Here is a 14,596-nt window from a genome sequence, read left to right on the forward strand (position 1 = left end):
GTAAAGATTTGTATTCCTGTACATGCTTGAAAAGTTATATGTGGCTTATAAGTTCAAATTTGTACAAACTTCCGGAATTTGTATGAATCACAAAAAGAAAGATTTCACTTGAAACCAGTAATAAATCCAATTATTAAACATCTCCTTCAAAATGTGAAGATGGAGACATGTTCCTATCACACATCTGTTAATTACTCATTGAACATTGTATTCAAGTGCAACTCCTATCATACTCAGCATGAATTACCATTGCTTATGATTGTAAAGATAGGAATTGTAATATTTGCAATATTTCAAACCAACAGATTTAAAAAGTCTGAATTATATCACCAGTTACTATTTTTCCTTATCAAATGTTTGTCTTGACTATCCAAATTAAGGGAGACTATCTTAATCCAAATTAAGGAAGACTATCTTAATCCAAATTAAGGGAGACTGCCCAAATTAAGGGAGATAATCAGAAAACTAGAATATTACTTTGTGAGCACTGTTTGATCTTCAAAGAGTGTCCTAATTTGATCCTAGTCCTAGTTGACAATCATTTAAATATGAGCCAGCAATGTGCAGTAGCTGCCAAAAAACCTAACACAGTTCTAGACTGCATAAACAGAGGGATGGAACAAGATCACATAAAATGTTAATACCACTTTATAATGCCTTGGTAAGGCCACACTTGGAATACTGCATTCAGTGTTGGTCATCATGATGTAAAAAAGATGTGGAGATGCTAGAAAGACTGCAGAGAAGAGCAACAAAGATGATTGGAGGCTAAAACATATGAAGAACAGCTGCAGGAACTAGGTATGTCGAGTTTAATGAAAATAAGGATGGGGGTGACAAGATAGCAGTATTCCAATATCTCAGGGGTTGCCACAAAGAAGAGGGAATCAAACTATTCTCCAAAGCACCTGAGGGCAGGACAAGAAGCAATGGGTGGAAACTAATAAAGGAGAGAAGCAACCTAGAAGTAAGGAGAAATTTCCTGACAGTTAGAACAATTAATCAGTGGAACAACTTGTCTCCAGAAGTTCTGAATGCTCCAACACAGGAAGTTTTTAAGAAGATATTGGATAACCATTTGTCTGAAGTGTTGTAGGGTTTCCTGCCTAAGCAGAGGATTGGACTAGAAGACCTCCAAGGTCCCTTCCAAGTCTGTTATTCTATTTTGTTCTGTTTTCAGTATAATTACTAGATACTAAGGGGATACAATGTAACTCAACTGCTTTGAAACTCATTGAATTTGGTTCTCAACACATTTTGACATAAAAAATTTGTTCCGGTACTCATTGTTTGTTTGGTACTCAATGCACAATCTATTGGTTTGTTGGTGGCCTTGTGACTCACTACATTATTCCTTATGGAAAAGAAATTGTTTGAAACACATCATTTTTTTATACTCATTGCGCCTCCTGGAACAAATTGACACCAGGATTGAAAAGTTGATGTTTTATGGGTTTGCTTATGAGTAAGAAATGGGATATGGGATGAAGAGATATCTGTTTAACTTTACAGGAGGTGAAAAGTTATTATTATTTTTTATACGAACTTTGGAAATCATTTTTTAAAATGTTATTCTTTCTTTGTTTTTCTTTTTTCTCTTTCACTTTTTAATCTTTTTATTTTTTTCTCTTTCTCTAATTTAGTTTGTATTAGCTTTTACTATTGTAATTAAAATTCTTAATAACAATTATATTTTTAAAAAACTTGGCTCTGAGCCCATCACTACTTCCATTTGTGTGATTGTGTGATTGAAGAGTTATTTGTTGCCCCAACATTTCATTCCCTGGTCTCTAAGGTTTAGGCACATACTTTCTCTGAATTTTTTTAGGTGGACGATGCTGTGCCTTCTCCCCTGATGGGAAAGCCTTGGCAGTTGGATTGAATGATGGAAGCTTTCTGGTTGTGAATGCTGATACTTTGGAAGATATGCTTTCTTTCCATCACAGAAAAGAAATGATCTCTGACATCAAATTTTCTCGAGGTCAAAGTGAACTTTTTATTATTATTTTAAAATCCTTTAAAAGAAAATGTTGGAGAGGCAGGGAATATTTATAAACATTAATATACCATATATACTATATATGTTTTTATGTGAGGTTAAATTTGCTTTTTAAAAGATATGTCAACCTATGATAAGACATTATTTCATGATATGGAGAAACTAAGCAAGCTTAAACATCCATCTCTTAGTCCATTAGCATGAGGACAATCAACTCCTATTTTATAGTCAGAAAGTATCCATAGATTAGTACCAAAATTTAGTAGCAGTGTAATGTAGCAAACTTTCACAATAGCGTGGCAAAACAGGTACGTTAAAACCCTGCATTCATTGTATACTTAAAACTGGTCACCTTGACATGAACATTTAAAAAGTATCAGGTATGCCCCTTGCATCACCCATAGGCCTAAAAATACTGGGTTTTTTTGAAAAAATAAAATAAAATGAGCTTTCAAGTGAGAAAAAGAAAAAACAAGACTTGCTGCAGTTGTTTCTATTTCTTAAACTCTTTTCAGGCAATTTATAGACTTCCAAATGTTGTTAAACATCATCTTTTGTCGCTCCAACAGACCTAAGGCTGAAGGATACTGGGTATTGTAATTCAGCACTATGCACAAAGCCCACTTTCTACACACCAATAGCATATTCATTCTTCTTGAGGTTCTTTCTACAACATCATTGATTTTTATCACAACATTTATATCGTAACATCATCGCACATAGAAAAAAGAATTATTTCCTTTATTCTGCATCAGCCCCTATCCATAAAGACCGTCCACTTGAAATCTGGCAGGCCCCCAATCTTAACTTTCCAAAAGGCCTTAGAAAGCTGGCTCTACCCCAGGGTTTGGGATGGGGTGAGGTTGCAGCCCAGTGATTGTGATTTTTTTAATGTATCAGGAAGGGTTGTTTTGGGGCAGAAGTAGTTTGTTTTGGATGTTGGTTTTTATTACTTTGTTGTAGGCTCTCATCAGCACTGCTCTGAACAGCCCAGAGTTATGGCACATGAGATGAATGTCCATATCATATAAGTATTGGCAGACCTGAAGGAAACTGAGAGTTATAATAAAATTTGAAGAGTAAAAAAATATCATTGGTTCCTTTACTATATAAACTACAAGCTGTTATAATGTTATAAGGAAGGCATAATAGTAGCAAAGAACCTTATAATTTAGTCTCTAGAGCAAGAGATGTGGTTGTCCCTGATTCTACCATTTCAGTGGTACTAAACTAATCTATTGGAGTCTCTCCATCTGCTTGCTGCTTTTTCCATAATAACTGGTCTCAATTCCATAGCGATGTTTTAATGCATTCTTCGCAAATATCTGGATTTATTTAAATATATTTTTCAGATTCAGGAAAATACCTGGCGGTGGCTTCCCATGATAACTTTGTAGATATTTACAATGTACTTACCAGCAAAAGAGTTGGAATCTGCAAAGGAGCATCTAGCTATATCACACACATAGATTGGGATTCAAGAGGTAAAACACAGCAAAAGAAAACCTTTTATTTATCACAGGTCTCTTTGAAGAGCTCTTATAAGGCTTAAAAACATTGTAGAAGTTTATGTATTTTCCTTAATTTGTGATGAAAAATAGAAAAGTGTAGTTCTATGAAAGTTTTAAAGTCTAAAACTATAAAATTGCTCATCTATATTTCAGCTTATCGTAATCAGGATAGAGTTCTGTGGATTGTCTGTTCTAAAAAAAGGCTACAATTAATTAAAAAATGGATGAATATATATTAAAATAATACAAGATAAAGATTATTTCCCAAAAGTATGAAATTGGCTTGGCTTTGGCAGTTAATACTGTATTAATCAACTTTTGAATACCCCGTGTTTATTAGGCTTATAATTTGTCTCTTTTTTAAAAAAAAGCTGGTTTTCCAACTATATGGCATGTGAGCAATTATTTTATCTCTGTTAATAAGGAAAATCTTGAAAATTCAAAATTGCTGTGAAATATGGAGAGCAGATTCTTTAGGGCTCAACAGGACAGCAATTATCAGAGTCGTTTGCTGAGATGGAAGATTATAGAAATCAAATAATAAATAGGTAGGTAGATGGGTAGGTAGGTAAGGTAAAGGTAAAAGTTCCCCTTGCACATATGTGCTAGTCGTTCCCGACTCTAGGAGCAGTGCTCATCTCCGTTTCTAAACCAAAGAGCCAGCGCTGCCGAAAGAAGTCTTCGTGGTCATGTGGCCGGCATGACTAAACTCTGAAGTTGCACGGAATGCTGTTACCTTCCCACCAAAGTGGTCCCTATTTTTCTACTTGCATTTTTATGTGCTTTTGAACTGCTAGGTTGGCAGAAGCTGGGACAAGTAACGGGAGCTCACTCTGTTATGCGGTACTAGGGATAGCCTACCTAACCTACCTACCTAGGGGTAGGTAGGTAGGCAGGCATTATAAGCATGTATCTTCTGCTATAAATTTGCAGCACTCCTATTCTCACTCCCTCCAGTTTTCCTTTAAAATGTAGAATGAAGCAAGGAGCATTGTCCATTGTTCTCAAAATTTGGTCTTACCATTGTCCTCTCTTTCTGACAGCCTTTATAAGCCTTCAGTAGATAGCTTGTAGCCAAAAGTAAGTAAATGTTCACCTTCTGTGTCAGAAAAACTGTTGAGTCTGATTTCTGTAAACTTCTTTGTGTTCAAGGGAAGCTACTACAAGTCAATTCTGGTGCCAAAGAACAAATCTTCTTTGAAGCTCCAAGAGGAAAGAGGCATATAATAAGAGCCACAGAGGTAAGGAAAAATGAAATGCATTTATTTTATATGTTATTTCACTACTATCTGTTAGAAAAAGAGTGGTCCAACGCGCAACTTGTTTTCTCCTTGGTATACTTTCTAAAGGCTCTGTTTCATGCAGTAACTCAAGATATGTACATAAATACTGTAGAGATTTTGTAGAGATGGGCTAAAGAACTTTTCATTTTTTAACCATAGCACATTCATTTTATATCAATATAACTTTCTTCCTGCTAAACGTAATTGCAGTAATTTGTAATTATCATTCAAGGCACAGGTAGTATTTTAGAATGGTAACTGCATTTGAATATTGAAAGCATGCTATAGGAATTCTCACTAAATGGCTACCGTAGATAGGGGGTCAATTCACAAAAATGACATGTTGAGTGGGATCAATCACAAAACACTTATTACTACAAAGAGAACTGGTAAGACTGTCTGTCTCTCTCTCTCTCTCTCTCTCTCTCTCTCTCTCTCTCTCTCTCTCTCTCTCTCTCTCTCACACACACACACACACACACACACACACACACACACACTGGAATCTAGACACTCTTCCAGATTAAATATTGGGTAATATTCATCATTTCTATTTTCTAAAATGCATGTGAAATCCAAAGGCATTATTATAAAAAGAAATTATACTGAAATTCAACACTTGATTTTACTGTACCAATTATTTTTTAAAACTCAGGTAATAAAGAGAATCAGGCAAGTGCAAGGGATATTTGCAGGCATCCTTTTGCTACCCTTTTTTTCTTCTTGTCTAACTTGTGGAAAAAAAATATAAATATTTCCTTAGCACATGGAGACAAGCATTTGATGTACTATCAAGATATGTGGGCAAGCATATTATGCAGCAGGGAATCTAAAAAATCATATTGGACCATTCTCTGTTAACTGGAGATCAGTTGTTTGTGCAGTTGACAAGATATTGAAAAAAATAATTCCATAAAAATGTGCTTACAATTTATAATGTTGGGGTTTTAAAATATTTGATTCCAGATTGAAAAGATTGAATGGGATACCTGGACATGTGTTCTTGGTCCTACTTGTGAAGGAATTTGGCCAATGCATAGTGATGTCACTGTTATCAATGCAGCTTCCCTTACTAAAGATAGCACTCTCTTAGCTACAGGGGATGACTTTGGGTTCGTAAAACTCTTCAGATATCCAGTAAAGGTAATTGAAATATTTTTCAAAAGTGTTAATGGAAGAATTATGTACAGCAAGGAAAATAGAAAATAGGATTTTTATACATTTGGAGATTGATCAATTAATCTTGATGGCTTCTATCTAAAGTATCTGTAAGGAAGAACTACCAGTGTACTTCTTGTTGTTGTTAGTTGTGAAGTCGTGTCCGACCCATTGGACCCCATGGACAACATTCCTCCAGGCTTTCTTGTCCTCTATTATCCTCTGGAGTCATTTAAGCTCACAGTGTACATGTACTTCAAGACAAAATTTAAGAAAAGGCAGTTTAATGGCCAGAAACATTCTGGTAATACGTTTTCAGTAAAAGTTGGTTGAAGGGTTTGTTTGGTAGTCAAAAACGTATGAGAGGATCTCCATGAGTATCAAAAAATCAGTTTGGGCTATATTTATTTATTTGGTTTGATGCCAACTCTGGTGTGGATGGCTGAGACTAAAAAGAAGGCAAATAACTGATTTGGATTTTTGCCGGAATTATATATAGTAATCCGTTTACAACCATTTGCTTAATAATGGCTCAGATTACTGACAGCTTTAAAAAGAGTGTTCAATGGCCTGTAAAGCATGCTGACAGTCACAAAACTTCACACCACCACCATCCTGTGGACATGTGATTACAATCTGGAGGCTCAGCAACCTGAGCACACAAGTGCATTATGATCGTGTGATCACATTTGCAATATTCCTTGCCACCTTTTCCTGAAAGAAAGTCAGTAGGGAAGCCAGCAGGATTGGCTGCAAGCTGGTGCTGCCTGCTGAGAAGACTTCTCTGGAAGGATTTCAGCTTCATACATACTTGAATTTCGGCAGCCTCTGAATTTTTGTAGAAGCAGAATGCATGGTCCATATCAGGAAAAAGAGACCACTGACCATATGATTTGCCTGTGTTACAGGGTCAGCATGCCAAGTTTAAGAAGTATGTGGGTCATAGTTCCCATGTCACCAATGTCCGGTGGTTACATAATGATTCTGTGCTGTTGACAGTGGGTGGTGCTGACACTGCCCTGATGATCTGGACTCGAGAATTTGTTGGAACCCAGGAAAGCAAGTTAGTTGACAGTGAGGAATCAGATACTGATGCAGAAGAAGATGGAGGTAAAGGCCCTTGCTTTTGTCTATAAAAATCATTCTATACAGGAGGCTTGTTGACTAACTAGGGCATTTTTGTACCTTAGGCAAAATTATATTAGTACTATTTGAACTGATTCATACAATATACGAAAGAATCCTATTTTTCTAATGTTTTCTCAAATGAGGACTATAAAACAGTATACTTGTCTGCAAACATTTAACAGTAATAGATTAGTAGTAGATACAGCCCTACTTACAAATGGCTGCCAAAAACATCATGTGTATGGCATTTTAAAACATTGTTTTACTTGTAGGTGGATTAGCATGCTCTTCTACTATTTTAGGGATAGCTTAATGCAGCCCAAAGATACCCCCACAAATAAATATTATGTTATAGGCCAATGTTTTGACATATGCCAGCTTCATATTGAATTTGCTTTATGAAATGCATGTTTTTAAATGAGTGACATCGAGAGAGCTGGCAAAGTACAAAGAAACATAACTGAGGTTCTGGTTCTCAGCACCACACAGTTGGCAAAGGAGAATACAGAAGAAGATCTTATTATAAGGAACATATCATTTTCCTCCAAATTTCTCCATATTTAGGAATATGCCAGGTTATTTCAAAACATTTAAATAATTTTTTCAGTTGCCTCACATAAGTAATGAATTTTCTGATTTCTTTACAAACATTTACGTATTACTTGATGTTGGAAATGTAAAATAAAAGAATCTTATCTTAAAAGCAAATAAGATCATGGAAACTAATTGCAAATTAAGGAAAAAAAGATATATATACAAAACTAACTTTTACTGTATAGATAATCTACACAAAATAAATCTATGACACAAGATTTTTTTAAGAAATCATTTTTCCTGCAAACGTAATATTTTAAAGCAGTAAAAACACTGGCTCTGGATACCATAATCTGTATTTAATTGGTTCAAATATATTTCCCACATTGAAAAATTGGAAGTTCTTAAACAAGTATTATTATCTATTTCACATGTATCCAAGGTTATGACAGTGATGTTGCACGTGAAAAAGCAATTGATTATACTACAAAGATCTATGCAGTGAGCATCCGAGAGATGGAAGGCACAAAGCCACACCAACAATTAAAGGAAGTTTCAGTAGAAGAAAGGTATGTTGTGGGGAATGCCTCCTTGGGTAAAACGAGTTAACAAGTGCATTTGGGGAAAAGATACATACTTCGAGTCAGTGTTGAGCAAATGCCTGGACTAGCCCCTATAATCTTCTTGGCAAGATTTCACGAGTAATTTGCCAATGCCTGCTTCCTAGAACTGAGTATGTGTGAGTGACCCAAGGTTATCCAGCATGCCTGAGGCAGATCTAGAATTCACAGTCTCCCAGTTTCTATCTTGACACCTTAATCAATACACCACTGAATAGTTTTCAGAAAACCTGTACTAATGCTTCCACAATACTCTGAATCATAGTTCATTTCCTTTTCAAGATTTCAAGTATTTCAAGATAGTATGTTCAGAGTGCTAAATTGTTTTCAAAATGTCTTTATGCATATATTTTATACTTAATTGACTCTGAAATAGGTTGCTGATCTGTTTGCTTGAAGTCAGTTGTCTTTCGGGATAATTTACCTAACTTTACATCTATAGTCTTACTTTACTTCAATATTGTTAGGCAATATTATTAATATTTATGTGAAAGAAAATAGCTTCTGGTGATAACCTTAGGAGTACTAATATAACAAATGCTAATTTTTTAAAAAATCTTCTCTACATGGTTGGCTTTCTAATGTTAAGTTTACACTTATACTTGTTTTTAACCTTTAATGCTATATTGTAGATCTTTTCCTCAGCTCATGAGGGTTACAGCTTTGTAGAATTGTCAGAATTTATTCTCATGTATTCTTTTAACAATTCTACAAAACTTTAGCATAGGTTCTGTTTCCTTGTGCTTTCTGGAATCCTCCTTGTTCTGATTGAAATGATAGAACAGTCAATAATGAGTACAATTTGGAAAATACAGCATTGTTTTAACCAGGCAAAATGCAAGTTTTTTTCAATTAATCATAGGGAATGTATAATATGTGATTAATGTGTGGAAAAAGTTTATTTTATATTTATTTTTTGCTTTAAAGCATATATATGATAAAGGAAATATGTTGGACTATGGAACATTTTATGTGCATATGGAGTTTATTGTTGTTGAATGAAATAAATACATGATTGAAGTGAAGCCACTGAGACTAATTGTTTCACAGATGATTGAATATTGAATAGGAGCGAGGACAAAGAAATACAGTCCTTGTTTATCAACTACCTTGTTTAGAAACTGCTCGCAGTTATGATATTGAAAAAATAATTTTACAACCAATCCTTGCATTTACAATTTTCCTAGGTCTTTAAAGCAAATGAAAGTTGAAGTAAGATTGTAAGCAAAGTTGCAGTTTCATTTAGCAATTGCTTTACTTAATAACTAAGTTGCCAGTCCTACTTATGGTAGCTAAATGAGGATTGCTTATATGTGTCCCCTTACTTATTTAATTTTTTTCATAGACAAATGTATAAGGAATTCTTGTGATAATGTTACACATATATTGTTTGGAATTATTAAAATGGATGTCCTTTGCTATGTAGACAATGCCATTTATTGGTTGAGATCCTGGTTCATTTGCAGTGAATGTCAGATTGTATTATGCAATGAGGAGTACAGATCAAAACATTATTGCATCAAAAATCAAGGTAGTTGTGCTTGACAATGAAAATGCAATGAACAATTGCAAGTCATGCATAAATGGTGAAAAAACAGAGCAAGTATGTGAATTTATTTACTTTGGTAGATAGTTTCTTAAACATGGGTAAATGGATGGAGAAAATTTAAGATATGCAAATACTTCACAAAAAGAGAATGTGGTCTTTTACAAAGAATGGGTGTTTGCTGAAAAAACTGGAAATGGTTATGTATGGGGAAAGTGCCCACTTTGTTAAGTGGAAATTTAGTGAAAATTGCATATCTTAGGAGAAACATAAATACACTAGAAACTGATAATTTAAAAAGAGGGGATTGACTTATTCTCCAAAATACCAGAGGGCAGGGCAAGAAGTAATGGGTTGAAGCTTGTTAAAGAGAGATCCAACCTAGAAAGAGAAGTATTTGACAGAACAATTAATCTATGGAATAGCTTGCTATTCAGAGTTGTAGGTGCTCCATTACTGGAAGTTTTCAAAAATAGGCTTGGAGAACCATTTGATCAAAATGGTATAAGGTGTTCTGCCTTGAGCAGGAGATTGAATCTCAGGTGTTTTCCAGCCCTGTGATTCTATGTTCTCTGTGTGTGGTATATCAAGGAGCAATGAAGAATGGGAGTGGAATGAAGGTGGCTTGAATACAAAATTGAGTGTCTGGTACAAAATAAGTATATTGACTTGTGGTTTGTCAGATAAGGAGAATGAATAGAGATCAAATTTAAAAAGAAACATATGAAAGAAAAGTAAATGGGTTGGGAGGAAAAGGAACAGATAGAAAATCATCTTGGGGTGGAGTTGAAGAGATCCTCAACAAAAGATAGGTGAAAATTTTAAAGAACAAAAGGAAAAAGTATGAAACAACATACGAACATTTATTTATTATTAGAACTTTATCCCATCTTACTTTTAGTCAACTCAAGGTAGCATACTCTCATCTCCCATTTTCCCCACAACAATTTTGTTAAGTGCGTGGGCTGAAAAAGGGAATAGTCCAAAGCCATCCAGATGACTTTCAAGCTTAAGAGAAATCTAGAACACCCGTGATTTTTGCCCACCAACACAGCCACTACAACAACTGGCTTTCTTCTACTAAACATGGTAGAAGCAAGGATGCTTTGTAAGAGTCAATTTGTAGAGAATTATGATCAATTTTTACATACATTTAGTGATATTTTCTTTTCTTAGTTCATGGTTTTAATTTTTTTGTTTACTGTTGCCTACTTTGTGTAGTATTTGCATAATGTGGCTAAAGGTGATCATACAATAGACGTGTTTTCCTTCTGATAAATGTTTAGTGATTGCCCATACTCACTATGGCAAACAGTTACTAAGAGTGCTCATTTCATGCTCTCATACCTCCTAATCTGCATTCCAGCCTAAAATAATGGTGACCTGGTGCTACCAATGCATTAAAGTACAACAATTTATTCTTCAATTTCTTTTGAGTCTTTTTTACCTGATAAGCATCATTTCACAATAAATGTCTGTCAAGGCAGACAAGGCAAGGCAAAGAAAGCAAACCATTTTACTTCTGATATATATGCAAACAGAGACTATTTCATATATGCTTGCTCAAGAAACAATGATGAAAGTAAACCAAAGATAAATATTTAATTAAATTGAATTTATTCAATTGGATATGCCTGCTGTTGGAAGAATTTCTTCACTATTGTTTGTTTTTTGCTCAGGTCAAAAACACCAAAAGTCTTTGTCCAGAGTTCAAAATTTTATTAGCATCCAAGGCAAAAGCGTTAATTGTGGTCAGCCCCTTACAAGGGTACAAAGTCATTTTATAGTCAAATGTAAAAAGCTACGGTAATATGTAGATATTTAGTTCCAGAATTTTCAAGTTGTAGTTTTCTGTATTCTGGATATTTTATAGACCTTTGTCTTTTCCATGATTGTTTTTGCAAATTAATCATTCATCCCAGTGTCAAGTAAAAAAAACATTTTTATGGATTGTGTTTTTATTGAAAATGTATTTGAATTGCTTAATTCTGAATTTTGATGTAATGTTTTGTGCTCTCTAAGTTGTAGGAGATGTATGCACAAACATGCACCATTTACAATTTAGCATGGAACAACACATTTCTGAGGCTTTATTACAGACTGTACGTGCTGATTTAAACATATTTTCATGATTTGTTGTTCTGTGCCCCAACTGAGATTACAGATTAATTCCACACAATACCACTGCTGCTTATGGCAAAAATGTATTTCAAAAATGTATTTCAACTAGAAGTAAAGTTCATTATAAATTGGAAAGATTGAAGTAAAGGAGATATCAAGTATGCCAAACGATCATGCTAGCTGAATTATGAAAATGTTTTTTTTCAAAAGATACATCAAGCAAGTGGTATATCCTAAGATTATTGTAACTGGGGCAAAAGTTCAATAAGCATAATGGTTCAGCAGAAATTTGTATTCAAAATTTTCTCATTCAGATACAGCATTGTGACTAGTATTCCAGCTTTCTCCAGTCTGGTTCCCACATCTTATAAGCCACAGTGTAGTTGGATCGTTTCTTATTTCTTTGCCAATATGTATCCAGATATGTTTCATACTTTTTTCTGTTCAGGTTGTCCTCCTACAATAACATTTCCTTGCATCCCTTATTACATACATACGACACACATATTGTCAGGCTGCATCTAAGCATAGATTGAAAGTCTTGTAAGCTGTCAAATAATGTGCATTTATTTAAAATAATTAACAGCTGTTTTTCTTTCCTTCCCCCATCTTTGTTGTTTTTCTTCTCTCCCTCCTTCTTTGGCCCGTATCTCCATTCTCTATATTTTCTGTTTCTTCTTCCTTTTTTTCTTGTTCTTATTGGTTCTCTGTCCCTTGCTTTTCCATATAATTTAGGAACAGGGCCCTTATCAAAGGAGACACAGGAACAATTTTGTGGTGTGGGAATCCTAAGAAAAGTGCTCCCACACTGTGGGGTAATTTGATCAGTGGTGGGACTGCCCCAGAGAATTCAGGACAATTGTAAGCCATATAATCTTATATTTGGCAAATTTGATTGACTTGGGTCTTGGATGAGAAGCAGTGTTTTGCACTGAACTTCAATTTCTTTAACCCCAGCACGCTAGAATGGTGATAATGCTTCTGGTATCTATAGCTGTTTCATATTATTAAAATGTGAACATTGCAGATGGCTGCATTTTGTCTTTTACTAACACTTGAATTATATGCTATGCTTGCAGCATCTGTTTGTTTGATCTGCATGACTGAATGGATTAGTGATTTGTATCATAGTTAATATAATAAGGACCTTTAAACAGGATGTTAAATATATAAGCAAAATGCAAATCCTTTTCTTCCTTTATCCCTAAAAGCATGACTGCAGTGAATTTTTATTTTTTGGCAAGTGTGCCGTAAATCTGTACCTCTCAGAATTATATATAACCCTATTCTCAGTGCTATGGCAACATAGTTTTGCCTCTAAACAATTGTGCTAGGAAGCCAGGAATTTTTGAGAAGCGCACAAGTGCATTAGTATATTTCCATTGCCAGCTCCTAAATCTTCCTGTTTCATTTCAGGAGCAGCCCAGATTCTCTGTATTTGGTTCCCTTGTAAAATGCACAGTAATTACATTATCATCCGAAACTATACAATGCCTTAGGTTATTATAATCCTGTTATGCTGCCTGAAGATAAGAGGGCTATCCCACTTTTTGATATCTTTTCTGCTGTTTCTGATCCTAACCCCTAATTTATTGGCTGATCTCTCAGAGGGGCTTCTGATTTATATCTTTGTCTCACAGCTCAAACGCTGAGGATGGACTGAATTGTGCAGACTTGTTTCATTTGCATATGAATTCTACATGCAGAAGATGCTTTCATGGGAGATCTTATCCCCCCCCCCCCATGTTTCCAGATTAATCTACTTTGTGGATATTCACATTGTCTACCCTTTTTGAAATGAATCTGCACTGCAGAGAGAATTCCACTCCAAAACAAATATTTGACCAGCTATTTTCCTCTGTGAATACCCTGATTTACAGTGCAGCAATATGGGCCTGCTCACTTGATGCTTTCTAGAAAGGAATGTTAATCTACCAGGCACAGGAGGATCTTTCAATCTCACCATTCAATGTATAGATATTGAGAGCACTGAGGATATTTCTCATAACAGGAAGGAAGACAAAATATCTAAAGACGGACAGTTAGTTGTTGATGGATGCTTAGATAATTGCGAAAGGATAAATAGATAGGTGGCAAAAAAGTCAAATTGACAGACAGACAGATGAGCAGTTTGCTTGATCAAATTGATTTTCAAAACCATTAGACTGAAGCCAGGAAAGTATTAATTTAATTGCAATTTTGTAAACTGGGACAATATGGAGAATCTGAAGTATATACAGTAGAATCATATTTAAATTACACACCAATATTCTGTTTTCTCATCTGGAAAAGGAAGGCATAATCATATGTTAGATAATAGATGTTAAGTTCCAGTAATAACATATTTCCTAGATGAATTCAGAAAGCACCTTCTCCATTAAAAAGGTTTCTTTTCTTTAAAATCTTCCTTAAAATATTTTAAATGTTAGTATACAAGAAAAATAATCACAGTCCACAATAATTAGGATGATATAATTGGGGGTTTGGGTCTATTTAGATGACTTGATTAGAATGTTATTTCATGTTCTGTCCTTGTCTAATAAAGTCACTCCCCTAGGAGATTATAAAATGATATTATCTTCCTGTCTTGCACTCAAAATACTTTAAGTTGTCAGGCTCTCATGCCAGTCACAGGCTATATACTGTATTCACTGATTGCAAACCCTGAATCTACATCCTCATACAGTATATGAGAG

The 14,596-nt window shown here is 34.8% G+C and overlaps 1 protein-coding gene and 1 long non-coding RNA gene across 5 annotated transcripts in view; one reads left to right on the forward strand and one right to left on the reverse strand.

Moving 5' to 3' along the window:
- Positions 1–14,596, reverse strand: part of LOC309387025 — a 317,032-nt gene that overhangs the window by 217,235 nt on the left and 85,201 nt on the right. The gene's annotated exons all lie outside the window — the stretch shown is intronic.
- Positions 1–14,596, forward strand: part of EML6 (EMAP like 6) — a 118,298-nt gene that overhangs the window by 75,740 nt on the left and 27,962 nt on the right. For all 4 annotated transcript variants that reach the window (XM_081943077.1, XM_081943079.1, XM_081943078.1 and 1 more), the window contains 6 exons: positions 1,829–1,981; positions 3,352–3,483; positions 4,663–4,751; positions 5,760–5,936; positions 6,860–7,061; positions 8,056–8,182. In XM_081943077.1, the coding sequence (XP_081799203.1) occupies positions 1,829–1,981; positions 3,352–3,483; positions 4,663–4,751; positions 5,760–5,936; positions 6,860–7,061; positions 8,056–8,182 (880 nt within the window). The remainder of the gene's footprint in view (positions 1–1,828; positions 1,982–3,351; positions 3,484–4,662; positions 4,752–5,759; positions 5,937–6,859; positions 7,062–8,055; positions 8,183–14,596) is intronic.

Source organism: Natrix helvetica (assembly GCF_964273705.1).
Source record: "Natrix helvetica genome assembly, chromosome: 2".
In the NCBI taxonomy this organism is placed as follows: domain Eukaryota; kingdom Metazoa; phylum Chordata; class Lepidosauria; order Squamata; family Natricidae; genus Natrix; species Natrix helvetica.